Source organism: Aaosphaeria arxii (assembly GCF_010015735.1).
Source record: "Aaosphaeria arxii CBS 175.79 unplaced genomic scaffold BU24scaffold_14, whole genome shotgun sequence".
Lineage (NCBI taxonomy): Eukaryota > Fungi > Ascomycota > Dothideomycetes > Pleosporales > Aaosphaeria > Aaosphaeria arxii.
In genome coordinates this window covers 434733-460558 of record NW_022983487.1, presented here as the reverse complement: position 1 = coordinate 460558, position 25826 = coordinate 434733, and the positions used below count along the sequence as shown (strand labels likewise).

General features: G+C 49.0%; 8 protein-coding genes across 8 annotated transcripts; 4 read left to right on the top strand and 4 right to left on the bottom strand.

Annotated features, from left to right (window-relative positions):
- Window positions 1–5152: 5152 nt before the first annotated feature.
- Window positions 5153–5574, bottom strand: BU24DRAFT_86641 (uncharacterized protein). Its single transcript, XM_033534726.1, has one exon. It carries the CDS (start codon window positions 5483–5485, stop codon window positions 5258–5260), a length of 228 nt encoding a protein of 75 aa, XP_033377629.1. The 5' UTR covers window positions 5486–5574; the 3' UTR covers window positions 5153–5257.
- A 1575-nt stretch (window positions 5575–7149) lies between these two features.
- On the bottom strand, window positions 7150–11322 carry BU24DRAFT_455808 (DNA mismatch repair protein Msh6). The gene is made up of 3 exons (XM_033531394.1): window positions 10760–11322; window positions 8132–10708; window positions 7150–8076 (listed from the first exon to the last, which is right to left on the bottom strand). Exons 1-3 carry the CDS (start codon window positions 11171–11173, stop codon window positions 7393–7395), a joined length of 3675 nt encoding a protein of 1224 aa, XP_033377628.1. The 5' UTR covers window positions 11174–11322; the 3' UTR covers window positions 7150–7392.
- A 1059-nt stretch (window positions 11323–12381) lies between these two features.
- On the top strand, window positions 12382–13661 carry BU24DRAFT_428827 (3-oxoacyl-reductase). The gene has a single exon (XM_033529573.1). It carries the CDS (start codon window positions 12733–12735, stop codon window positions 13558–13560), a length of 828 nt encoding a protein of 275 aa, XP_033377627.1. The 5' UTR covers window positions 12382–12732; the 3' UTR covers window positions 13561–13661.
- An 890-nt stretch (window positions 13662–14551) lies between these two features.
- On the top strand, window positions 14552–15661 carry BU24DRAFT_437423 (retinol dehydrogenase 12; the record flags this gene model as incomplete). Its single annotated transcript, XM_033530206.1, has 3 exons — window positions 14552–15156; window positions 15207–15494; window positions 15550–15661. 3 exons carry the CDS (start codon window positions 14552–14554, stop codon window positions 15659–15661), a joined length of 1005 nt encoding a protein of 334 aa, XP_033377626.1.
- Window positions 15662–15884: 223 nt separating this feature from the next.
- Window positions 15885–17893, bottom strand: BU24DRAFT_497454 (GMC oxidoreductase). Its single transcript, XM_033534267.1, has one exon. It carries the CDS (start codon window positions 17804–17806, stop codon window positions 15950–15952), a length of 1857 nt encoding a protein of 618 aa, XP_033377625.1. The 5' UTR covers window positions 17807–17893; the 3' UTR covers window positions 15885–15949.
- A 335-nt stretch (window positions 17894–18228) lies between these two features.
- On the bottom strand, window positions 18229–20310 carry BU24DRAFT_428825 (uncharacterized protein). Its single transcript, XM_033529572.1, has 3 exons — window positions 20041–20310; window positions 18907–19956; window positions 18229–18854 (listed from the first exon to the last, which is right to left on the bottom strand). The coding sequence occupies exons 1-3, from the start codon at window positions 20124–20126 to the stop codon at window positions 18551–18553; spliced, it is 1440 nt and encodes a 479-aa protein (XP_033377624.1). The 5' UTR covers window positions 20127–20310; the 3' UTR covers window positions 18229–18550.
- A 310-nt stretch (window positions 20311–20620) lies between these two features.
- BU24DRAFT_445155 (MFS general substrate transporter) lies at window positions 20621–22430 on the top strand (the record flags this gene model as incomplete). The annotated part of the gene is made up of 6 exons (XM_033530679.1): window positions 20621–20992; window positions 21049–21407; window positions 21458–21686; window positions 21745–21840; window positions 21909–22193; window positions 22265–22430. Exons 1-6 carry the CDS (start codon window positions 20844–20846, stop codon window positions 22428–22430), a joined length of 1284 nt encoding a protein of 427 aa, XP_033377623.1. The 5' UTR covers window positions 20621–20843.
- Window positions 22431–23182: 752 nt separating this feature from the next.
- BU24DRAFT_428823 (amino acid permease) lies at window positions 23183–25425 on the top strand. Its single transcript, XM_033529571.1, has 4 exons — window positions 23183–23609; window positions 23676–23787; window positions 23850–24949; window positions 25008–25425. Exons 1-4 carry the CDS (start codon window positions 23456–23458, stop codon window positions 25241–25243), a joined length of 1602 nt encoding a protein of 533 aa, XP_033377622.1. The 5' UTR covers window positions 23183–23455; the 3' UTR covers window positions 25244–25425.
- The last annotated feature ends 401 nt before the right edge of the window (window positions 25426–25826 follow it).

The window sequence follows — 25826 nt, the reverse complement described above, 5'->3', positions numbered from 1 at the left end:
GCATGCGGAGAATGGCAGGCGGCAGGCCTGAATACCCAGTGCACACTGCAATAGGTACAGGAGCAGGCGCTCTACAGAAGAAATTTCTGCTTTGATGGTTTTTGTAGACCTTGTCCTTGCAAGTCTCTCCTGTCATTGCTTGCCCCGCACCCTAACTGAGGTCCGATGGCTCCGGTTCCTGACTCAACCATCCCTCTTCACCAGTCTAACTACTAACTACAGTAGGTGCCTAGGTCCAGGTGCTGTATTTATCCAGTATTGCGTGCTCTAGCTTCATGGTCGACGGCCGGGTACATTCGGTACTAACTGAGCGTGCATCGGCATTTTACGCGCTTTGTTCAGCCTGTCGACCAGGGTTGGCACATATTTTTTCTGAAAGTTTTCCATCACATCCCTTGAGGAGTCTAAGCCTGAATGTCAGGCGAAATGCAACCTATTAGAACTTGAAATAGTCGTCCCTTGACTCAGGATGACCCGGCATCTTTCATGAAGCCCGATGTCCTTTCGCATCCGACTTCAGAAGCTACCACAGACAGTACAGTGCGTACTAGGACTGTGTGGATCATCTTCCACTCGGGTGCATATATGCGCAGGACGCTGCAGATCAGCTGCCTCACCGTTTGAGAAATCCAAGATTTCAGCTTAGTTCCCGACGGAGCGGCATACCATGCTGTCAGAGCCTTTGGTCACTGACTGCGCATGTCAGCTTGCGCCCTCGAGACTGCTGTGGAGGTTATGAATACACAATCTGTGTACAGTGTATTACCTTTCTTCTCACGTTCAGTCTTCTTGTCTGGGTAGATGCCATTGTGATTTCATCTTCGAGGACCAAGTCAACCATGTGGTACGGGCAGTTTCTCTTCTTGGCCTGGCTTCTCTTGATATGTTATAATTTGTTATCCCAGACTAATGCCTTCCTCCCCCCTAACCAACGTCAACGTCCCGCGGGGGGTTTGTGCAAGTCATCCCGAGATGCAGAATGCTCCCATCACTTTCACAATCTTTGCGGGCCTTCATTCTCACTAGGACCCTTACGTTGTGCCTTCGCGGTGATTGCGGGCGATCCTAGGCAATATTTTATCAGATATATCCTCCTACAGCTGCTTGACTGTATGTACTAGTTGATTGTAGGCAGGCCCGCCTATTAGTCGTGAACCAACCTGTCGACTGGCTCAGAGGGTTTATTGTAGAGCACTCCAAGTCATGATTTGTTCGGACTCCAACGCTGAATCCAAGAATGTCTCGGGCATGGATGTAAACTCGAGGATTTTACCCGCTCGCGAGTCGTGGCGGTCACGAGGCCAACATGGGTCGGCACGCTGCGGCCATCGTCGAACGCCCGTAGAACGTGGATCAGGATGTACTCAAAACTTTAATCCTTTCGCACGCTGTCTTCCAGAAACAACATAGCCAGGAGTTGTATTTACCCTTTACTGTGTGTGCAAGCGAAACCAGTGCTTGCACGGTCGGCTCCTCGAGTCAAGGGAGGGGTTCGGTCAGACTCACAACAGATGGTGGGTGTTTATACGGTGTACACGATGTACACGATGATGTATGGCGACAAGAATGAAATGCGTGCTGGACGTCATCTGCATCCTTTTTCGATATTTTCTTTGCGCCCCCACCGACCTCTTTGTGTAACAGAGGTCGTATTCCACTGATGGCTCAGCGGTAGCGTTGATCTCTAGGCTCATGTCTAACATCGCTAACAATTTATGTGGACAGCGGACCTGAGCGACTTGATGGGATAGCCTTCATGAAGAGCACGTAAGAGCTGATACTATGCATGTTATTCCATGAATATTCACCAGCGCGCTAACCAAGTATTGGGCGCCTTGTACAATCAAGAGGAGGGAGGTTTGAAAGGTGGAGCAGTAACTGCGTATGTACACCACGGGCATGTACAATGTTAGCCAAGCCGCAGGATAACTCCGGCGTACAAGCTGCATGCTCTTGGGATGAATAGTGTGTCTATTTGCATGCAGTCTTTGCGGCGAAAAGAGCCGCGGGGCTGATTTCAACGACCATTCATTTCGTTATATCAGTCACGATATAGGCCTTGGACCTAGTTCTATAAATGAGAAAATACATTGCGCAGCTCTGCAGTGCATTCTAGCCTTTTGGTAACATCCATAATCTTGGCAACCGACAGTCACACACATGTAACATACATGTCCTCTCTTCTCCCAAATGCACAAAAATATTGTGGTTGGTAACAGGGTGTTTCTGCGCGGATATCGAAGCTCCGCTCTGGTGACAGAACCTCATGCAATGCGGTCGAAACAACAGGCTGGGTTGAGTGGAATCAACGTCTTATGAAAGCCAGCTTCTCGAGTGTGCCTCTCGGAAGAGATCAACAATAGCCTCAAGTGGTCTTCTAATTGTCGTGCCCCACCTCATACAACGGCCTGGACAGTGGTGACAAGCCACTGTCGGCATAGTCATCCATGGGCATACACAGTAACTAGTAGCAGAAAGGACGAGTCACCATATCAATGTTTCCAGCGTGTCGCAGGTTCACAATCACACACCAACGACGATTGTCGACCGTTAGACCATGTTTTGAGCCTCCACGTTCTGGGCTAGGAGTAGTTTCAACACGCTTTGGGAGGTTAGTCTTCCCATATCAGATGCTGATATAACCCAAGATGTCATTCTGCGCATATTTTACATTAATCATGATGCATACAATACATGCCGGCTCTCGTACCGAGCCCAATTCGAGTCGTTAAGCGCGATCTCTACTTCAATGATGCTTGCGTTGTAGACAACGGCCATCCTAGCCAACAACCATGAGGGGTATAATAGCGGTATTAAGGTGCCAACTCAATTCTACAGCACGCGCCCCGGTGTGCAGCAGCAAGGAACCATATTGCCGTGTATTATAGGCTCAATGGACGGCGCATTTCTGCGGACTCTGTGACAATCACATTGTCAAATTCAATGACCAATGTTTAGCAATCAAGTAAACCAAACTTGCGATTTCGGTTCGATGTCAGAGCATATCCCATGGTGTGGGAACCTAGGAGGTATGCCAATGCTCTCTATTAGCTGACCATTCCTTCGTCCTCAAGTCACTGCATTGCATCACAACAAAGTGATCATCGAAGACACGTACAGGACTACTGCGGCCGCCACGGCTTCATAGAGTAGCACTGTCAATGGTGACATCTACCTTCCCAATTTAGCACTTTCTCGGTCGCGAAACCAGACGCCGCCCGAGAAGTTTAGTACTTTCCCCTACTCCAGGCCACACCTCACACTATAGCAGCACCACGGTTCCGATATTACAAGCAATACTGATGTCTCGGTCGCTCCGAACCCTGGCCCCCAGGAAACCCGCATGAGCAACATTCCCACCATCGATCGAGTTGGACCCAAACTTCCTACGATCTGAGCTATTTGCAGTGCGCAGCCCTGCGCAGCCCAAGGCCGCGATGTACACAAGATGTGCCTCAGCTCATGGCCCGTACCCTCCCTCACCGATCGAAGGCAATACAGGGTGCGGTACGGAGGCTTCCGGTCCCTTTCCCCAGGATCATTTCGCACGCCATACCCTCTACAAACGTTTCCTAACCATCGGCTGCGTCGATTTCGCCTCGTCGGTCACTTCTTTTTCTTGTCTTGCCTTACTTTGCCTTGCGTTCGTGCTGACCACCCTCTCTTTCACTCTACTCTCCGAATCTCCACCCGTCCATTCATCTATCCATCCGTCTCTATCCATTGCTTTGTACTATGGAATGCACGTAATATAGAATAGCATACATGTGGTCCTCGCCATACAACTTGTAGAAACAAGCACTGGACACGCGCACGCTGCATGCTCCCCAATCTTGCAATGAACGTACACATCCAACTGCCATTTATGTGCCAACAATGTGATAGAGACCCATACTAAGACTCACCGTTAGAGATATTATACACAGTTGGTGTTTGCAACAGTAGAAATTCGCCATCAGTATTTGCTAGCCTGTACTAACCATGCACATGAGATCGCATTAGCTATGTTCTACTCCTTACAACCCTCCAACCATTTTGAACAAAATGGTAGTGGCTGTAAAGATACAGATTTCATAATCTACATGTATTCAGGATACCTTGGGGTGGCAATAAGCCAGAGAATCTCGTGAGCTGTGCGTTCAGTTCTTAACGTGTAGATGCAGATTGAAGGGCTCACAGCATGCATATGTAAATTGACAGTCTCCTTATATAAGAATTGAGTGCGCTAAAAAGAATAATTCTACAATAAACGCCATAACCATAGGTGGATGTTGATCAGCCATTAGCTCTAGACACTATCGTGAGCGTTAGGGAACTCATTCTTCAAAATCTGGCTTCGCTATTTGAAAGCGCCGAAGATGAGTCGAGGAAGAAGTAAACTTGGTGTCATTGCGCATATTCGTGTTCCCTACTCGGGCCTTTACTTGCTTCCTAAGACTCCACGAAGTGTACATGTTCAATTGATATATCATTGGTAAAGTCGGCCGACTCCCAGGCAACCCAGCACGAGGGTATGTCAAAAAGACCCTTATACGAAACTTCAGTAGGCAACTCAAATACAAGATCCAAAGAATCTATCCGGGAACAGAGCGAGGTCTACGAGGGCAACAGTGACAGAACAAATATGAGGTGATTAGGTTGTGGTCTACTTTGAGATAAGTGTTGGTTGGCTCGGCGATCCGCTCCGTAGCGTACCCGTCCCCGTACCGTAGTAGCATAACCGCTGCCACGACCGTAACTGTGGTTGCGCGACTCAACTCGTAATGGGAGCGAGATGGTTTGTTACCCGCCTACCCAGCTTTCGGTATGTAGCTATGCGGCCCAGCTTCCGTACAAGTACGTCCACTTAAGTGAATATAGATGCAAGGACTAGACTAGTTACGAGGTGTCTAAAGACGTTTTCTGGTGACGCCTGCGCGAATGTTCCGTCTCTGTGTGGGTAACGACTAAGCATCAATCGAGGCTCGTCCACAATTGTACTACTTCCCTCTAGAGATATTGATAATGATAAACCGAGACCTGTCGAATGCAGGGGTGGGATGGACATGAAAGATAGAATATGGGAGATGGGGATCTCCCATTCCCGCCCATCGTACCGTTGTGCCGCCTACTATCTTCCATCATTCATTCATCATCATCATGACATGTACGGAGCATAATGCATGTGAACGCTCTAATCCGACATGCGGCGATCCGACCATGGGAGTCCAAAGACAATAACTCCAACTTGAGGTCCGTTCCGTGGGAACATCGAACGCTATTGGGGAAGAGATGAGCGATTGTTGGAAAACCGAGACGATCCTTCATTACTTTCTTTTCTTGAAGGATGAGCGAGTTGTCCGTGTACTCGTATGTGCTGGTGGACTAAGGCGTAGGGCGGCGCGCACCGTCGTCGCGTGCGATGATTGCCGTGCCTTGTGTGCCTTGTAGGCTGTGAACTGTGACTTACAGGACAGGCTACCAGTACGAGCATTGTACATGCCATATGTGCTGTGCACTGTGCATTGCGGGACCGCCTTTTCCCTGCAGTCGGGCGCTAAAGCATGCGACGCGGCTCGGGGAGAAAAGAGAAGAGAAGGGAAAGACGATCGATGTAAGAGCGAAAAACGTGATAGAATGGTTTGCGAATTGTTGTAGCCTGTTTGCTTCCTCGTGTGACTATATTAACAATTGGAAGGTGGAAGATTGAGAAAGCTGGAAAGTTGAGGGAGGGAGAAGGGTTGAAGGGTCTCTCTCATGGGGCGAGGTAACCACAATTCAGAACTCATGTGTGCCCCTAAGCAGGCGGTATGTACCTCCGTACATACATACGTAGTGTGATGTGCATGCGATTTGCGTGATGGTTGGATGGGTATACGGAGTACGATTCTTAGAAATTGTCTGTAATGGCTCGGGGCGATTGATTCGAACAGATGGGCCGCAACTAGACTTGGCCGCGTTCTGGGTACATGGCTATCAAGAACAACGATCATTAGTGTAGTATGTAGTGTTGCACCACTGGAAACCAACGTAGGTAGCTAGCAATTTCACGACCAGTGCGCATGTGTGCATGACCATGTACAGTAGTATCTACGCTTGCATGTGTGGGTGGGCATGTGGGCGCGCGTGCGCGTTGGCGTGAGTTGGTGTTTTAATTCTCCTTTTGCTTTTTCTCGACTTTTGGTTGGCATGCACGGAGAAAGGCTCCGGCGCCATCTCCTGTTCTGGGGATGGGATTTTCACGCATGTCTGCGAACAAGTCTGAACCTACGAGGTACCTAACCCTAACCTATTGTAAGGCGCCTCGCCTGGCCTGGTGGGTGGCGCAATTGTGAAAAGGGGAGAAAGGGAGGCCACTTGTGGAATATGCCGATGTTGAGAGCCGGTTGAGGGTTTTCCTGTTGCCCTGATTCTTGACCTGGAAATGGTTAGATCTCTTAGGTAGGATACGAGGTTATTGGGCGGCGAGGTGTGTTGGTCCTCGTAAATGGTGGAACTGTACTCCGTAGATAGATTGTATGTGTGTTTGTACTCCGTACACAGTATGTACACACTCACAGTACATGCACCGTGAGTCCAGAGAGTCCTAGGCCTGCTAGGCTAGTCATGCACTGGTGGCTTTGTTTCTTTGTCTCTTTGTATGTGCGTGTGTATGTGTGTCTGTTCGATACGAATCATACGATACAACATGATGGTTATAATGTGCAATAGTGAGGCGGGAATGAGGAACAAGGGAGCTGGGAAAAGGGAGTAAAGGTCCTTGGTGCATTCTACTATGAACGAGCATGACTTGGTGTTGGAAACCGAAAGGTCTGGATGCTCGTACAGTGCACCTTGTCGTGCCACTGTATTGCGGCGTTGTTCAGTGAAATACCACATATAATTGCCTCTAATCCGTGTGAACGAATTCAACAGCAGATTGTCTCTTCATACGCTATGTTCTTTCGTGCCCATGGCTCGGGTGAGGAATCAAGGTTGCTACATCGCAAACAGTCGACATGTTTCCCAAGCATCGTAAAAGAACAGCTAAAAGCAAAGAGGAAATACTCTTGATGCTATGACCTATCAAGAACAGGCCTCGACGGACCAAAAGTCTTTATTCTTTTTTTAATGTATCCAGCATTGTCTGGTCCGACGAGGCATCCGTGATCACCTCAAACAAACGTGATTACAACGCGTCGTCGGGTAGAGCTTCAGCATGGATAGAGAATACCTTATATTATATATAGCAATGTTATTACTTCCCTCGCACCCTGATCCAGACTGTGCTGGCCAATAATGTATATATTCCATGTAAATGAACTCCGCTGAAAATGACGATCGATGTTGTCCACTGGACTATTGATATCATTCCCCTTACACCGGAAACGATACGATGATAGAGTAAACAAATCAAGCTAAGCACGCTCGGTTTCATAAACCTTTGATGGCTTCTAGAAGAACGTCGAGGCTGCGGTCTCCGATACCTTCGAGACCCGCTCGAAGGGCCCAAGAAACATCGCTCTGCATTCCTAGCGGAACGTAGACAGCCCCTTCTTCTTTCTTGACCTCCATCCTCTCACCCAGACGAGAGGTATGCTCCCATTCTCTTGCAGCAACTTCGGCATTGTCAATGACCTTGGTGGGGATTCCACACATGGCCGCGCAATGCATACCAAAACTCCCCTCGGCAACCCCGTCTTCGAGTTTATACAAGAAAGTGATGGACTTGGACTCGCCGTTGACATGGATCGCCATTCTCTTGTTTCTGACTTCCGGATGGGATTCGAACTCTTTGGCCAAGGAGCGATAGTGAGTTGCGAAGAATCCTATGCAACCCACGCGAGTGGCAATGTCGTGCAAAACAGCTTGAGCCACGGCTACGCCATCATACGACGATGTTCCTCGACCAAGCTCATCCAAAATGACAAGAGAGCGTGGTGTAGCTTCAGTAAGGATCTTCTGCGTCTCGGATAGCTCGACAAAGAAAGTCGACTGAGCGGCAAATATGTTGTCGTTAGCTCCTAGCCGAGACATAATGCGGTCGATCGGCGTCATTGTCGCGGATGTACAGGGCAGATAGCACCCGACCTGCGCTAAAATGACTGCAATGCAAGTCTGTCACTTTGTAAGCGGCTCATGTTCACTTGTTCATTCAGGACGTAAGACATACCATTCTTAGGATTGTCGATTTACCGGCCGCGTTGGCACCAGTGAGCAAATCAATGTTCGCAACCTCACCGCCTAGTCTGATATCATTCGGGATAAAGTCATCTACGGTGTGTAGCATGCAGGGATGGCGGAGCTCCTCGAATTCGACAATTGTGCGCTTAGCATCTGAGAACACAGGCCGACAGCTTGGTTCTCCAAGAGATGCCGAGGCCTTCGCCAAACTGATCAGGCAATCTAGTTGTGCAATGATCTTGACAGCGGCGAGCCATGTCACATAGTCCTCATCAAATCTGGCACAGAAGTGGACTGCAACCTCCCGCACAACTTGTCCATGTGTCTCTTGTGCCTCTTGAAGTGTTCGCACCAACTTTCGAAGCTCTGGAGTGTAGTATCGTGTGACCTTTGCGGTTGCGGACATTTGGTCGTAATGTTTGGGCACCTTGATCTTCTTGGGGACTTCGAGTTGGTAGATTTCTTTACCATTGTCTCGGAACTCAAGAGCGTTGGACCCTAATTCCTTCCTGGCCTTCTTCAAGAAAATGTCAAGCTCGGCAACGCAGTTGTCGATTTCTTGCTGGCTGTGGTCAAACTCTTCCTCGAGCCCTGGCGTGGGAACAAGGATACCCTCATCCTTGGCCAAGGTTCGGTCGAATGCTTCCTTCCATTTTTCTAATGACGCGGCAAGATCCGGCATCGAAGCTATTAATTGACCAATGACTCCCTCGCCTTCGCCAAATTGCTTGAGGATACCAACTGTGTACTCTATTTGTTCGAATCCTTCGATGACTTTTAGAAAATCCTGAGCCTTACAACGCCCAGCATGAATTCGGGAAATGAGTCTTTCCAGATCGGGCAGCTTGCTGAGTGAAGCCGAGAAGTTATCCATGATACTAGAATCAGCATTGAGGGCATCGACGGCATCGAGTCGTGCATTGATTTTATTGGCATCTGCTAAGGGATGGCAAACCCATAGACGGAGCAGCCGCTTTCCGAACGGCGTAATGCAACGGTTGAGCATCGCAAAAAGAGTTCCTTCCGTTGACCCATCAAAGTTATTTGCAAATATCTCCAGGTTGATCAGACTTTGGCCATCGAGAACGAGACTTGTTGCTTTGCGGATAGGGTCGTACCACTCGAAATTTCCAGCGGTGACCAATTCACGTTCGATCTTGTTCGTCCGGAGGTACTGAAGCAAGGCCCCAAAGGCAGACATGACAAGGTCATGCTCACGTGCTTCACGAAGTACTGGTGGCCAGGCCTCGATGTTATCCTCTGTCGGCGATTCATAGTATCCGTTGGTCTCGATCTCACGGATGGTAACGTCAGCAGGCCAAAACTCCTTGGTCGGTTTCAGCGCATTCCATATGGTTGTTGGACTGGTATTATTCTTCAAAATTCGCATGGCCTTCGCGGACAGGCAAGACTTTTCGAGCAATAGTTCCCCGGGACGCATTTGTGCGATGAGTGTCTCGAACTTCGTCATGTCAATGTCATCAGTAAATTCGCATAACTGGAAATGCGCTGTGGCGGCATCTACAAATGCAATACCAAAGGCTGGTAAATTGTCGCGTTCGATCTCTTTGATGGCCATGCAATAAGTAGACATATCATCCTGTAGCATCCCTGTGTCGACAAGGGTGCCAGAAGTCAGAACGGCGGCAAGTTCTCGACGGATGACTTTGTCGTCTTTGCTCTTCTTCAGCGCAGGCTTATTATCGTCTCTTTCGCGCATTTCCTTTGCAAGAGCAGACTCCATCTGATCTACCCGTGCAACTTTGTATCCCTTTGCCACGAACTGGCTCGCCCAGAGATCCAGCGAAGCCTCAGGCACACCAACCATTCTCATGTTGACACGATCAGTGAGCTTAAGATCGAAAAGCTGGTGGCCGATAGTGGCGTCATTCTCATACAACTCGTAGAACTTCCCCTTCTTGAAGAAGACGATGCTGTCCCAGAACTTTTGTTTTATCTCCCAATATTGTTTCTCAAATGGCGAGAACTTTGACCAAGCAAGTGGTGGAATATATATCGTTCTCGGATCGTATTCTGGGTGGTCAGGTGTATGTCGGTCGGCGTCTTGGATGTTAGCCAACCATGGATAGCGCTTTTCCGGCTCAGACGCCGAGGGTTTCTGCTTAATCGATGTATTCTTCTTTACAACCTTGACCGTGGGCTTAGGGTTCAGCGGTTCAAGATTATCCGGATCGTACGTCCACTGTTGTGCCGTTGATGTGCTAGCTATCGCTAGGTCGTCTTCAGATCCGTCGTCCTTCATAGGGGGAGGCGACGAAGGGGGCGGCGTCGCCTTCCTGGTCGCTTTCCCGGATGACTGCCGTTTGCGCTTCTGTGGACGAGCTTCCTCTTCGCCAGAATCGTCTGGCGCGATGAAGTCGTCCAGGTCATCCTCCAACATGGCCTGTTGAGTTGCATCATCCAAGTCAAAGTCATCGTCGGAATCCTCTACACTGATCTTCCTCCGCTTTGTGGTACGTCCGCTCCTTGCATTGTTGGCAATGGGCCGAAAAATCTCGTCCTCTTCGTCATCGTCCGACTCTGCATAGTTGATGACTTTTTTCACCTGAGACCAATTAGTTTGCATTGCTAGCCACGGTTATCTTGACCAACATACCTTCCTAGAGGGACTGCTAAGAGCGAAACCTGCTACCTCTGACAGGAGAAAATTAGTCTGGGTATCCGATTCTATCGAGGGAGAATGCAGACCATTCTCCTTATTCTTTCCTCTATTGACATCCCCCTCATCGCGATCAGGGCTTGACGGCACGGGAACGTCGCTGCTGGGTTGTGGCGTAAGAGCAGGGGAAGGCTCGTTTCGTTTAAAGACAGCTTTCGAAAGAGATGACACGGGTGTCTTCGTTGCGGCGGTGGCGGGAGCTGGACTAGGGGAATCCGTGGATTTCTTCTGAAAAAATCCTAGAATCGATTTCTGTGTGCTCTTGTTCGATTGCGAACCCGAGGCGGGCAGTTTCTTTTGCGACGACGCACGGGGGGTCGATAAAACCTGTCCTTGACCACCGCGGGCCATTATGAAAAGCAAAGAAGCAGCAATTGATGGATGGAAAGAGGGACGGAAGGAAGGAAGGAAGGAAGGGAATGAATGAATGATTTGTTTGGAGTAGTACCTAGTTACTTCTGGGAGAGGGGAAATAGTAGGGCCTCCCTGGTATGGAGATGGAGATGCGTGGATGGACGCGGAGACGCGACGCGATTAACGCCCGGACCCACGTGGTCGCGTTCACATTCACGTTCATGGGGTAAAGTGGGTGACGTAAGGATGCTAGCCCCACGATATCATGGTCAACAATCCAACCATTATCTTCATCTTGCTCGCACCTCTCCCTGTACACAGTACTATTGATTGATTCTTCTGTTGCTCCATGTTGGAGAACAAGAACATGGAAAGGTCCTGTAAATCTCCAGGTGTGACACAGAAACGCTGCAAGATCAAGCTGGTCATCCATGAAAATTTAAAACATTAGGTAGGTAGTCAACCCACACGCTGTCAGTTAGACTGATCAAGTAGCCCAGTAGATTCATTCGATCTGTGAAGGTCTGAACGCTCTCTTTCCAACTACTACCTACCTACCTACTTGTATGGCCCTTGGTCTGTGATACCACTTGCGAAGGCGAGAATGGCAACGTAGGAAGCATATGACTCGTCGTTAGATCGTCCACCCTGTACCATATTTGGAGGAGGCATTGTGATGCCTGGAGGTCTCTGAATTGTGATATTCTGAGCTAATTCGAAGACCTTGAATATGCGCGAGTGGATGCAGAACGTCAAGCAAGTTCAAATGAACAGCATCCAGGAATTATTTTGAAGTCTCTGCTAACCTACAAGCTGGAATCCTCTCATGGTATTTGGCAGGGAAAAGAACACTGGTTTCAGATGATTCAATTGCAGTCTGGTTTGCTAATATCGTGATAAGGAATATATTATGAGTATGTATGTACCCTAGGTATGTACCTAGGTAGTTACATATATACGGAGTACTTAGGTAGGTATGTGTTGTCGTGTTTAGACGCCTCGGTAGTAGGGAGTATCACAGGTACGATCCGCAATCAGTAGATGGGTGGTACAAGTAGATATTTGCCTCCGTTAATATGCCTCTAGAGGTAGGTGGATGATGCCTCGATCTCTCTCAGCAGCCCTAATTGATCTATCTACACCCTGCCTAGTACCTATTCCCATACACGTGATCCCCGAATGGCTTCATTCATCCTGTTCCACCACAGCACCTACCTACATAAGTAGTTTTGTATATATGTACATGTACGAATGTATGTAATATGTAATATGCAATCTACCTAGGTACTGCCTAAGTAGTCATTACTTCGTACAGTCTGACTATTCCCTCCCTTCCTGGGCCCACATTTCAAGAGGCGTGCGTGACGTCAAGGCTCCTTGACCTTTCTATTGCTCCTCTATCTACCATCAACGACAACTCAGACCGAATCTCTAGTCCGATACTGTCACGACACGAAGAACGAACGTACGTGGAATCAAGTACTTTTAATCTGCGAAAACGGGGTTTCTTTAACCCCCCCAAGACAGGTTAGCCAGTATTGTTAGTAACGCTCAGGATGTCCGCCCAAAGAAACCTGAACGTCCTCATCACAGGAGGCGCCCGCGGCATCGGACGCGGACTTGTCCGCCATTTCCTCGAGACAGGAAATCAGGTCTACGTGCTCGATTCGAATAAGGATGAATTCCAGGCCAAATTGTTCCGCAAATGGGCGGCCACCTCGCCGGACCACCTTTACACCCGGACCTGCGATCTTTCAGACCGAGCTCAGATCAAGACAGAAGTGAAATCTATGGCCGAAGTATTTGGTGGTAAACTGGATGTACTGATTAACAATGCTTTCGCTACACCGCATATCTGGTCTGACGAGAGAACAATGGAGGATGAGAGCGAAGATATCATGGCGGAATGGGATATCAAGATCGCGGTCGGCCTTAGCGCTCCATTTCTTCTAAGCCGCCTCTGCACGCCTCTGCTTGAGGCTGGGGGTACAAAGTCTTCTCCAGGATGTATTATCAATATATCTTCGACCCGTGCCTATCAATCCGAGCTCAATCATGAAGCGTATTCAGCAGCCAAAGCAGGTTTGCTAGGCCTAACCCAAAGTATGGCGGTGTCACTCGGCCATCGGCATAAGATTCGAGTCAACGCAGTCATACCTGGATGGATCAATGTTGAAAACGAGAATAGAGGCGCAGACGAGAAAGGTATCAAGTGGGAGGACGGCTTGAGCCGAGAAGATATGGCATGGCATCCTGCGGGTAGGGTGGGGAAGGTAGAGGATGTCGTGAAAGCTGTCGAATATCTTGTGGGAGCCGAATTTGTTACTGGGCAAGAAATAACGATAGATGGAGGAGTGGGTAGGAAGATGGTATATCCGGAATAAGCTCAGATTGGTAAATGCCACCTTTGTAGTCCCATAGACAGGTATAGTTGCTCATTCTTCAATCCTGCATCATCAATAACCGACTGGATCCTCTAAAGCTCAAAAGAATGCTCCTCGTAGCTTGTGATGGCGGCATCAAGTATAGAAACCTGGGTGGGCAACGCCAGAGAGGGCGGACAGAAAAAAATCAACGGCAAACGTAACCTACATCTATGCCAAATAACCGAAAAGAAAACATGGCTACAGTGTGTGTATTTGTCGACGTGGTTGTTTCTACGGCTATGCCATCATGTGTTAACTTGATCACCGGGCGGACGAATTTGGGAGGTGGGTGACGGCCAGTTGTTTCAAGCCCTAGGACCGAATAATTCGACAATACTCCTACCAAGCCACCACTCCAGAGTATGCACTGGTCACTGACTAAGCTTGTTAATAATTAATCAATTAATGGCTTCATTGCCTGTCTCCAGAGAGTTACTATGGACGGACAGAAAGAGCCATCACCATCTCCGGCAAACTCGTCCGGGTGGCTGGTGTTGCTTGCCTGACCAGGGCGATTTGCGACGTACATAGCGAATGAACACTCTTACAACGCTATGCGCATGCCATGATACGGGAATACAATGACCAGTCTTCGCGTTTAGACCTGAGAGAAGACTAGCATAATCACTCAACTGCTTGCCTTAAAACACACATGCTCTACTTAGCATACGACGATCTTGGCTTAGGTGTCTGGAATCTTGAGTAATACCTGCATTCTGTACCACACAGAGAGTGGAACAATAAAAGAGTCCGTGGAACTAGTCCGCGCCATCCTGCGCATGATGGAATGGAAGAGTACAAAACGGCAGGCGTGGAAGCCTCAATCGCCACGCAACATTCTACAGCACGATCGATTTACTCAAGGATTTTGGCTACCATCTCTCAAGCCATTCGCTGCCGGATTACAGAAAGTTGTTTCAAGAGTCACACATCAAAAATGGCGACCCCAATGAGCTGGGCCGTATACATCCCTAAGCTCTTAAGCTCACAACTCTTTTTCCGCATTCCCCAAACGAAACACAACTTCTCAGACCAAACAATCGTCGTCACAGGCGCAAACACCGGATTGGGCATTGAAGCTGCACGCCTCCTCGTCGATCAAGGCGCCGCAAAAGTCATTCTCGCTGTCCGGTCAATTGCGAAGGGAGAGGCAGCCGCTGTCAACATCTTGAAGACCACAAAAGCGACCAAGAATGCTGTCGAGGTGTGGCAACTCGACCTTTCCAATCATGACTCAATCAAGGCATTCGCAAAGAGAGTTTCCGGCTTGGAACGATTGGATGCCGTGATACAGAATGCAGGGATCATGAGTTTGCAGCGCGCCGAAATTGAAGGAGTGGAGCAACACATACAAGTAAACGTCATTGGCGCAGTTCTCGTGGGGCTTTTGGTTCTGCCGAAGCTTCGCGAAACTGGGAAGAAATTTGGTGTTAGGACAAGGCTGAGTTTTGTCGGAAGCGACCTGATGTATGTTGCTCGAGCATCCGAAACAAAGACAGAGGGATCGTTATTGAAAGCGCTGGGTGACGAGGAGAAGGCGAACATAAACGACAGGTATGCATACTCCACCCGTGTGATCGAAGTCTAATTGACGTCAACTATAGATACCCAACGTCGAAATTGCTTCTCTTTTATGCCGTCCAAGAGATCGCAAAGCGGAGTGCACTGTCTGCATCTTCTAATGTCGTCATCAATGTCATGACGCCCGGCGCCTGCAATAGTGATCTCATGCGCGACGACATCAACATCGTTGTAAGGGTCATCCAATCTGGCATGAAAAGCCTCATAGCCCGGTCGACGGTAGATGGCGGGCGACTACTAATCGATGCCATTAAACCCGACCTGGCAGAGGAAACTCATGGTCGATTCCTCATGGATTGCAGGATTGGCGAGTATGTTTTCAGATGTCCCTGTTGCGCTCTGGACGAATTGCTGACGAAGGAATAGGAACGGTCCAAATGTTGAGAGCGATCAGGGCCGAATTTTGGCAAAGAGATTCAATGGAGAGCTGTTTACGAGGCTGGATATGATTGCGCCCGGAGTGACAAAGATTCTCTAATATAGTTGGAGACTCAGAGTAGTCAATCGTGTTGCGGATCTTAGTACTCGGCGGATGGAATTTTACGGTATCTTAAATCTGAAGTTGACGATGAATTTTCCATCAACTTCAAGCAAGCGATGTGGTCAATGGGGTACCGTAGTCCATGGATTTTGCCTAATGTTTTGAGTTGTCAATTCACGCATCCAGGTCTAGCAGAATTCAAGTTAGACATAATCAAAAGCTGTATTTCCCAATGTCACTGAATCGTCATATTTCGACACACGCACGATACCAGGACTTCGAGATTCATAGTGCCGCATCCTCCTTGACAATATCGGCTGCTTTCTCTGCCACCGCATACACCGTGGCCATCGGCAATCCCGTTGTCGGAATGGGGAAAATACTCGCATCTACTACCCGCAGGTTCCTCGTTCCCCAGACCTTTAGTCTCGTATCGACAACGCCACCGTCCTCCCTAGGCAGCATTGCACATGTTCCCATGAAGTGACCCGAACTTTGGACGGTTTGGCTAACATACTTTTTCAGCGCTATAGGATCCGCAATATCTTGCGGCGCTTCAGCATTACGTGCGCCGCGGGTTTTTAGAAGGTATTTCAGGGGAGTGGTGTTGGCTATGCGAGATATCAACATCATGTGTTGAGAGATAATTTCCTTGTCTAAGGGATGGGTGAGGTATCTTGGGTCGAGCAGTGGAGTGGCTGATGGGTCGGCGGACCTGATGTGCGTGGAACCAGTAGAGAGGGGCTGAAGAAGACCGCAGTCGATAGAATAGAAGTTGTTGGGAAGGAGGTCAGCGTCTTTCAACGGGGCGCCGGTGAAGTTTCCTTGAGCAGCATAGGCATAAAGAGAGGCGGTCGGCTGGGCGGATTTGAGTAATACTTTGCCTAGGCTGCAGCGTTGATTAACATCACTACCCTGTGCATCTAGGTCGAGTTTTCTTATCAACTCTTCTCCTACATCCTCGGGGAGGGTGATGAAAGCGAACGAGTAGATGGTGGCAGTCAGTGGACCTGTTCGATCTGTTGCATAAGCTTTCATGACTTCCTGGATCTTCGTAGGATCTTGCCTGTACAGATCGTCGAGAGTATCTACTCCGTCACGGACTTCAAAGCTTAGCCCCGTGTAGATGTGATCTTTCAAGTTCTCTCCGATGTTGGGGTTATCAATGACTGGATGAATCCCATGCTCGCTCAGTAATTGAGCGTTTCCGATACCAGATAATTCAAGGATCTTGGGTGAGTTCAACGCTCCAGCAGAAATGATCACTTCTCGTTTGCATATAGCCGTGATTAATTTAGAGTCTTTGAGATATTGCACGCCGGTGGCGATGACGTTTGGATCGGAGCCAGTTAGTAGCACTTTTTGGACAATGGCGCCAATGATGATGGTTAGGTTCGGCTTGTTCTTTACGGGAAGCAGGTAAGCTGAGCCGGAATAGCTTCGTTCGCGATTCTGCGCATCGATTGTGGCTGGTAGCGTGAAGACACCTTTGGCATCGCCGTGGAATGGATCTCCAGTCCCGACGTAGCCGAGCTTCTCGAGAGTTTCGATCCAGACATGAGGTAAAGGATTCTCTGACTCGTTCGGGTAGCAGACTTGGACAGGACCTTTGGAGCCACCTCTTGATGGATCGAGATTCTCAAGGCCGAGGTGTTCTAGTACTGCAGGGTCTGATGGTAGAACGAGCGTGTGTGATCTCTTGAAGTACGGAACAAGGGACTCCCAATCCCATCCTTCATTTCCTAGGGTGGCCCAGGTGTCTAGGTTCACCTTGGAGCTGGGCGCGAATACTTGACTGTTGATGGCACTGCTGCCACCCAGCGCGCGGCCAAGTGGTATCTTTAATTGTCTACCACCGAGAGCCTCCTGCGGCTCTGTGGTTGCGTTCCAATCCGCATCAGAACCGAGGAGAGTGGCATATAGGGCTGGCGTCTTGACCCGAGGGTGAGTATCTAGACATGCCCCGGCTTCGAGGACCGCGACCGTGATGTTTGCGTCTTCGGTCAATCTATTCGCTAGTACCAAGCCTGCGGTACCTCCGCCAACGATGATGAAGTCAAACGTGTCCCCCTCAGTAATAGCCAATCGACGGATACCACCCAGCAGGGCCTGCACATGTGATTGGGAACTTCCACCGGCCATGACTGGCTAGGTACAGAGTACGGAAAGAGATTGCGGCGTTGATCGTGGAGTGAAAGCAACAGGTCCCATTATGACGGGAAGCATGGGGTGCTCGGTCGGATGCAGTTGAATGCGGCACAGGAAGGGTAGCGTTTCTTGATTGAGTTTGCAATAAAGAAATCCTTTATAGCCCAGAATCAGCGAATCAGACCGCGGATAATTCGAAGGTTCAGCCAACTGTTAATTATTTGTGTGTATGTACACTATCTATCGACCCAGTTGAAGGCGGCGTTCGCCATATTTCCTGCTCGTCATGATCTGTCGACTGATGAATTAGTGTTTTCGGCCGCTAACAGAACCCTCCTCCCTGTAAATTCAAAATCTCGATGAAGTTTCCTCGATCCCTCGTAAGACGCAATTCCCAATCGGCCCACAATGGTTCCCTAGGCTGTGGGTTACCCCGCACCAACGACGCGTTCTATTGAAAGTGCATGCTTATGGCGGTCAAATCACCGCCAATGTGTCAATGTACGACAATGTATGTCATACATCACGAAAAGGTAGAGTTTTGTGCCACCATGAAACTCGATTAATTCGGTAGAATTGGATGCGAGAGGTCCTGTCACAGCGCAAATTTCCCCCATGCCTTTCTGAAGATAACGGATATGTAAAACTGAACAGTGAGATAAGCCTGCAAGATTGGCCTACGCAATACTCGATGACGGCATCATAAACAAAAGGCTCGGGATCATCTCGTCGCTCGCTTCATGTTATCTGCCACCTACGACTCAATTTGGCCAGAGACTCTCGTAAAGCATCCGAGTCGTCGAACCAGGCTTCGCTGTCTGAATATCGCCTTTGATAGTGGAGCGTCAAAGTATGACGGACTACATAATTGCAGATGGGAGATACAATGTCGATGTCAGCACCATCGATCCCTCGGTGACTTCGAGATATATCCACCACCATCTGAACAACAGTATCGAGTGCAGCCTGCGGATAGTTCACACATTGCGTTGTCGGCAAGATATCGTTCTGGAGATTGTGTTCGTGCAGCATGAAAAGAGCTCTGCTGGAAGTGATCAGCATAGAATCTTGGAACTAGAAAGATCCTACCAGACCTGATCGAGGTGCCCACGGCGCCGCAGTGCCCTCCTCGTTTACCATGGCAGGCACTCATCGTCACTGAAAGGAGCCTGCGCAACTCGCTGTCTAGGGCGATCAAGCGAACAAGCCGAACGGATGCTTCACCGATTTTCATTGCCTGTAAGACTTGATCGAGCAGATATGTCGCCTGAGCCGCACGGCCAAAGCACCCGACCCCAGCGGTATTGATAGGCCACACGCGACAACCAGGCTTCGCTATCAAATCTTCCCCACAATCGAGGCTGCTAACTTCGTATGGGAGTATATCTGTTTCATCTGGAGCAGATGTGATCAATGGCAGGGTGGTCAGTGCGGTCTCACAGTAGAAGATTCGTTCGAATATTCTTAGTGCCCACCACGTATTCCATGCTTGATTTACCCCTTTGTCCGCGGAGTGTCGATTAAATCCAGCCTTGCACGCCATTCGGGCACAGAGATCGATGGATGCTAGGGCGGAATCTGGGTCGCCATGGGCATATTCGTAGATGGCAATTAATATTCCAGCCTGGATCAGGCGAATTGAAGGCCGTCGCAGAAGGGAGATCTGAGAAAAGAGTGTCTTAGCATGTAGGTGAAGATCACCTCGCCTAATGGAGGTTTTGCTAAGTTCTGGTGGGTCGTGTGTGATCAAGTACATGCTCAGGAGCAGTAGCGAAAACTCTGCTGTCGGCGTTGAGACTGCCATGAGACGTTCATTTCGAAATCGGGAGGGGCACATAAACGGCACCCACAGATGCAGACCTTGAAAATATCGTCTCTCTACCATGTCTGGAGATTGTCCCGTCGGCCGGACGATAAGATCAACCTCAATGGATAGCCTAGTGTCGAGTGGTAAAGCATCGGATGGTGATCCAAAGGCAGTCGACTGGTAAGGGGATGAGGTACAAGCAGTATCCCGGCCATTTCCACGATGATTTTCAGGAGCGGAGGAGTGATGAGAAGCTACAAAAGACCCGCTGGCGGGCTGAGCAGGGGCATATGCATCGATTTCCCTTCCATAATCGTAAGAGCAATATATTCCTTTTCTGCTTCAAGTCAGCCATGGGCGGCCGACAGCGAAGAATCGGTTGTCATTTTCAAGCAAAGCGTATCCACAGGGATATACCTACTGCTTACAAAAGCTACATTGCGGCAGTTGCTTATCGCACCTCTTCTTCCTTCCCTTGCAAGTAAGGCATACCTGCAAAGCGATCATTGTTAGGCAGCGAGCAGCGGAATGGGCTTGCTCATGAAACGAACGGCTTTGTATGGCGGCCGACGAGAAAGTCAATGTTCGGCCGATGATATGGAAATATTGGTTTTCACAGTGTCTTGTCGGAGTTGTCGGAGAAGATTGGGAGCATTGAGAGCGTGATGTAGTAGAATTCCGCAATGCTTACGAGGCGAGGATACCTTTTACAAAGTAGAAGCAGATGTGCCACTCTTGCTCGTCGGCCGCTAGTGTCAGTGGAGTGGAGTGGGCGCTTCTTACATATTTGAACGAATACCTTATTTGGGCAGACTAACCCATCTTACTGGATTGTTGATTGGCTAGAACATTGACGAACCAATCATAGCCGATTGCTGTCTTTCACACTAGCGGCCGACAAACCAGGATCTGGCGGCCGCCATTTAAGCTTCTTTTGATAGTTTAGGTATTACCCAGGCACGTCTCCGATGCTCACTGCTAGGTACACACTGCACAGTAGATGGGTGGGTACCTACCGTGTTACCTCATTCGAGCTGCCCGAGTTCACCCATTTGATTATATCAAGCATGATATGCGTTGTAGGATTTTGCCCTGATTGGATAAGACCGTAAAACTCATATAAAGAGAGACTGCCCAGCACGAAAAACATGTACAACAGATCAACTTGTACCCGAAACTTCGCAGACCTTGCTCTTCTCGGCAAACAGTCCTCGAAATACAACCATGACTGAAGCAGCTCCAGACGCAGTTGAAACTTTCGCGAGGGAGACCAAGGAGGAACTAAGCCTACCTCCTGAAGGGGGTACAAAGGGCTGGCTATGCGTTTCCGGAGCCTTTCTGGCCATATTTTGCACCTTCGGATTCCTAAATGCGCAAGTTGAATCATCGCAACTACCTGGAGACAGCACATCACTGACATGGAAACCAGCATCGGTGTCTTCCAAACTACTTACGAAGAGACCATCCTCCACAGCTACACACCCTCCGAGATCTCCTGGATATTCGCCACCCAGCTTGCACTCATGTGGGCGCCGGGTCCCATCTTCGGACGGTTGGTTGATACTTATGGCGCAGCGCCTGTGCTCTACCCTTGTTCGTTTCTGTGCGTCTTCTCGCTTTGTATGACGAGTCTGGCGGACGAGTATTATCAGATTTTCTTAGCTCAGGGACTGGGCTTTGGAATCGGCGCTGGGGGAGTTTTCACGACTGCTGTAGTATGCATTGGGCAGTGGCATGTTCGTCGACGAGCGTTGGCTACCGGCATTGCGACCGCGGGTAGCAGTCTGGGTATGTTGAGAAGTGCAGATCGTGCGTGCAAGAACTGACCGTGCCTACAGGCGGGGTTATTTTCCCTATATTTTTCCATCGGGTCATGGAGCGCGTGGGATTCTACGGAGCGATACGGTATACGGCCCTCATGATTGGCATTCTGATGGCAGTGTCGTGCTTCCTCATCACGGCAAGGCTGCCGCGCAAGAAATGGGACTGGCAGGCAAAGTGGTTTGATGTGACACTTTTCAAACAGAAGCAGTTTGGATTATTCACGATAGGGTCGTTTTTAACGATGTAAGTCGGTGATGTAGATGAATAACCTTTGATAAGTGAGACATGCTGATGAAGTTAGGTGGGCTATCTTTGCACCTCTTAATTTCCTTCCCAGTATGGCGCAGCAGAACGGATTCTCGCCCTCGCTCGCACTCTATCTCATATCCATCGTCAAGTGAGTCCGGCCTTTTCCCTTCCTCACGTTGAAGGTGCGACACGATGTCTGACACTTCCAATGACCAGCGCATCATCGACGTTCGGAAGGACAATTCCTCCCTACCTCGCAGACCACATTGGCTCTTTTAACGTCATCACCAGTAGTGCCGCACTGAGCGGAATTGCTATGCTCGCCCTCTGGCTACCATTTAATTATCACTCTAGCCACACTGGACTGATCTTCTTCGCATTGGCTTATGGGTTCTTCAGCGGGGCCTTTGTTTCACTTCTCATGCCGTGTGTGGCCAAAGCCGGGAGCATTGAGACACTCGGCAGACGGTTCGGTACTTTTCAAATTATTATGTCAATAAGGTACGATGGTCTACCCATGTTTTGCCTTGTTTCCTGTCGCCAGGGTGTACATGTGAACTGACGTCCTACAGCAACCTCACTGGATTGCCCATTATGGGAGCGATATTGGTCCGACAGGGTGGTGTTGATTTTTCGGGACTTCAGATCTTTGCAGGGGTGAATTGTATTCTTGGATCGGTTTTACTTCTAGTGGCGACTTATTCTTTTGGGAAGACACAAGGCACATGGAAGGTGTGATGGTGTTTAGATGTCGGAGCGTTGATATAGACCTTCGGTTGGTACTAGGTAGGTAGATCAGGTAAAGTATCGCGCAAAGAAGTTTGATTCGCACAGGAAGTAGACAATACAAATAAATGTAATGAACGGAACGTATTGTGCTGTATCTGCATTCCATGTGTTAATAGACCTCAATATACCTCATGAATTATATTGATTGCACGCCGTCAAGGCAAAGGGGTTATAGGCACTGGTACAACCAGGAGTGGTACATCGCAGATAGCATGTGACAGACAGACAGACGCACGCACACCCACATATCTATATCTTCCAAGATTCGGGTGCTTCATGTCTATGGTGTCGACTTTGTGTGATGCGCTTCGTTTTCCAGCCACGTACAGGCGTCATCCAAGCATGGCGGCTCTCGAACCTTAGTCGAGGTCCTTCTAGCACTACGCCTCCGCTTCGATATTCCACATGTAGGACGGATCCTAGCTCGTTATTGACTTCATGTTATTATTTCACTCGCTGGTAAGCTCAAGCCTTGTGACAAGCCCGCCGAGCTCGCCGAGCTCGCCGAAGCAAACGGAGAATAGTGGTCATGATCGTTTGCTAAGGTATGAATTCACGTAAAATATTGCATGTACCGTACATAGGAGTGTAGACTTTCTGTTCATGGCCAAACTCGGACTAGCTTCAATTGCGTTATCAGAGCCACGACTTGCGATGATGAGGGGGGGGGCATGGGGGTCATCCCAATCCCAATCCCGCACCGCATCACTGATCATCAACACTAGGAATCCAACTAATACCTCGTAATTAGTACTGATCATCAACCGTTCTTCTACCTTTACTTTTTTACACCCATTCAATTCATTAATGGGGACCTGGGTATACTGACCATGTGTTATAAAGGTCACCCATCCCAATCTCTTCCAACAGCCTCAGCCTCAGTCCTTTTGACATACCTAGATCGAACCAATCGAATGACATTGAATTACCGTCACTGTCACTATTAACTATTATCACCACTAACATTACACCCCATGGCCGAAAATCCTAAGAAAGGTGTGCTCGACAACACACAATATGTCGATGAGCGTGTGCATGTCCCCGAGGCCGCCGACGTCGGGGTTGGAGAGTTCAATCCCCTGCATCGAAAATTGAAGTCTCGACATCTACAGATGATTGCTATTGGTGGTACGTAGAGAGGTCTTTGTAAGGCCAGGCAAGACCTTTGTGTGCTCAACATCTTAAATTCCGTAGGAATCATTGGCCCTGGTCTACTCGTCGGATCGGGAAACGCTCTACGCCTTGCTGGCCCTGGTGGTATTCTCATCAGTTTCTCTCTTGTTGGAATCATCGTCTTCTTCGTTATGTAGGTTTTGCTCTACCTACCTTGGGTTATATTAGCCCACATCGCTCATTGACGCACTCCAGGCAATCTTTGGGAGAATTGGCAACTCTGATTCCCGTCACTGGATCCTTCACCGACTATGCTGAGCGATTTTACGACCGCGCATTGGCATTTGCCCTTGGTTGGGCATACTGGTATCTTTGGTTAACTGTGCTCTCCAATGAATACAATGCAATATCACTCGTCGTCATGTATTGGACGGACACGGTGCCTCAATGGGCTTGGATCTTGATATTTTGGGCTTTGTTCATATCGCTTTCCATGCTCGGAGTTTTGGCGTATGGCGAAGTCGAATTTTGGCTCAGTCTGATCAAAGTTATATCCATCACCATCTTCTTCATCATTGCCATCGCCATTTCTACTGGTGGTATAGGACCTCAAAAAATCGGTTTCAAGTATTGGAATGATCCAGGCGCCTTTGCGGATTCCATCAATGGAGTTGCTCGAACCTTTGTCATTGCAGGTACGCTGTACGCAGGCACGGAGATGGTCGGAATCACGGCTGGAGAGTCTTCCAATCCTCGGCGGGCTGTGCCTCGGGCCATTAGGCAGGTCTTCTGGCGTATCCTGATTTTCTATGTTGGCATGATGTTCTTCATCGGTATTCTGATCCCTTACAATGACCCCCGACTCCTGGGAAAAGGCTCGAAGACTGCAGCATCCCCACTCACAATCGCGCTATCTGACGCCAAAATTGCTCCGGCAGCACATCTAATCAATGCTTTGATCGTCATCTCCGTGATCTCAGCTGGCAATTCGTCCTTGTACGTGGCCTCGAGAACGATCACTCATATGGCGCGCAACGGCATGGCTCCAAAGCTTCTCGGTAAGACGGACAAACGCGGTGTGCCGTGGGCTGCTTTGCTCTTCACCAACGTCTGCGCTTGTATCGCCTTCTTATCACAGTCCGCATCTGCCGGCACGCTCTATAACGCCTTGATGACACTTTCGGGCGTCGCGACATTTATTGTCTGGGCCGTCATAGAATTTGTGCACATCCGATTCCGTCAAGCTCTGAACGCCCAAGGTGAAAGTGCAGATGATTTGCCATTCAAGGCTCTGTGGTATCCGTATGGAACATACTTCTGCCTTGCGGCCAACATCTTTCTCATATTTTTCCAAGGTGAGCATTATTAATACCCATTGCATGCCGGACTTAGGCAGTTCTGACAGATCCGCAGGCTACACATGCTTCCTAAATCCATTCTCCGCACAGGACTTTGTCATCAACTACATTCTCCTCCCCGTCTTCGTGCTCTTTTATGTCGTCTACAAGTTCTGGAACAAGACCGTCGTCGTAAAAGTGCACGAGATCGACATCTGGACGGGCAGACGAGACGAAATTCCGCGCAGTCCTGACTCAGAAGCCAAACAGCGGTCTATCTGGCACCGGATCAGAAACGTGGTGATCGGTTGAGACCGCTTCATGAGACTTCATAGCAATGATATGTGTGCTTTGCGAGTCTAGTAGATCGGATTGCTTATATGAATCGCTATCTAAGTTTTTCCAAAAGATGCCAAGTCGCGGATAATATTCACTTACTATATAACTTTCCTCATTCCCCGTCTAAGACGCTATATCGCCATTGCTGCCCCGCAATACGTTGTTTCATCAATCAAACCCGGCAAAATCTGTAAAGCAAGCCATGGGAGCATGGCGCCCGTGTTAAAAGGACTACAGAAGTAGGAGCAACTAGGTTCAAACTTGTTTGAATGCAAAATGTGCTGTTCCGACCCCACGGATCTCTGCCGCAAGCTTGCTCTACCACCTCCTAGTAGAACAGTACTGGATCGACAAAAGCTGATACCATACCTGCATTTAATTTGCCGCCATTCGCTATAGTACCTCATTGAATCAAGCAGATGAAATCCCAAATCCAATATGCAGGAACACTCTCCGTTTTATCCCGCAATCGGCAATCGACAGGGGGCCCACGTCCACGTACCGAATCTCATCGCGGAGCTTGTAGATTATAACAATGGGAGATTTTAAAAGAACT

Excerpts from the sequence above, each read along its gene's own strand:
- BU24DRAFT_86641 (XM_033534726.1), bottom strand. The coding sequence starts at position 5,485 with ATGGCATGTACAATGCTCGTACTGGTAGCCTGTCCTGTAAGTCACAGT.
- BU24DRAFT_428827 (XM_033529573.1), top strand. The coding sequence starts at position 12,733 with ATGTCCGCCCAAAGAAACCTGAACGTCCTCATCACAGGAGGCGCCCGC.
- BU24DRAFT_455808 (XM_033531394.1), bottom strand. The coding sequence starts at position 11,173 with ATGGCCCGCGGTGGTCAAGGACAGGTTTTATCGACCCCCCGTGCGTCG. Across the intron at positions 10,709-10,759 it reads TTAGCAGTCCCTCTAGGAAG|GTGAAAAAAGTCATCAACTA; the intron begins GTATGTTGGTCA and ends AATTGGTCTCAG. Across the intron at positions 8,077-8,131 it reads AATCGACAATCCTAAGAATG|ACTTGCATTGCAGTCATTTT; the intron begins GTATGTCTTACG and ends ACAAAGTGACAG.
- BU24DRAFT_497454 (XM_033534267.1), bottom strand. The coding sequence starts at position 17,806 with ATGGCCGGTGGAAGTTCCCAATCACATGTGCAGGCCCTGCTGGGTGGT.
- BU24DRAFT_428825 (XM_033529572.1), bottom strand. The coding sequence starts at position 20,126 with ATGATCGCTTTGCAGGTATGCCTTACTTGCAAGGGAAGGAAGAAGAGG. Across the intron at positions 19,957-20,040 it reads CAATGTAGCTTTTGTAAGCA|AAAAGGAATATATTGCTCTT; the intron begins GTAGGTATATCC and ends GACTTGAAGCAG. Across the intron at positions 18,855-18,906 it reads GCCGTGGGCACCTCGATCAG|AGCTCTTTTCATGCTGCACG; the intron begins GTCTGGTAGGAT and ends CACTTCCAGCAG.
- BU24DRAFT_428823 (XM_033529571.1), top strand. The coding sequence starts at position 23,456 with ATGGCCGAAAATCCTAAGAAAGGTGTGCTCGACAACACACAATATGTC. Across the intron at positions 23,788-23,849 it reads ATCATCGTCTTCTTCGTTAT|GCAATCTTTGGGAGAATTGG; the intron begins GTAGGTTTTGCT and ends GACGCACTCCAG. Across the intron at positions 24,950-25,007 it reads CTTTCTCATATTTTTCCAAG|GCTACACATGCTTCCTAAAT; the intron begins GTGAGCATTATT and ends ACAGATCCGCAG.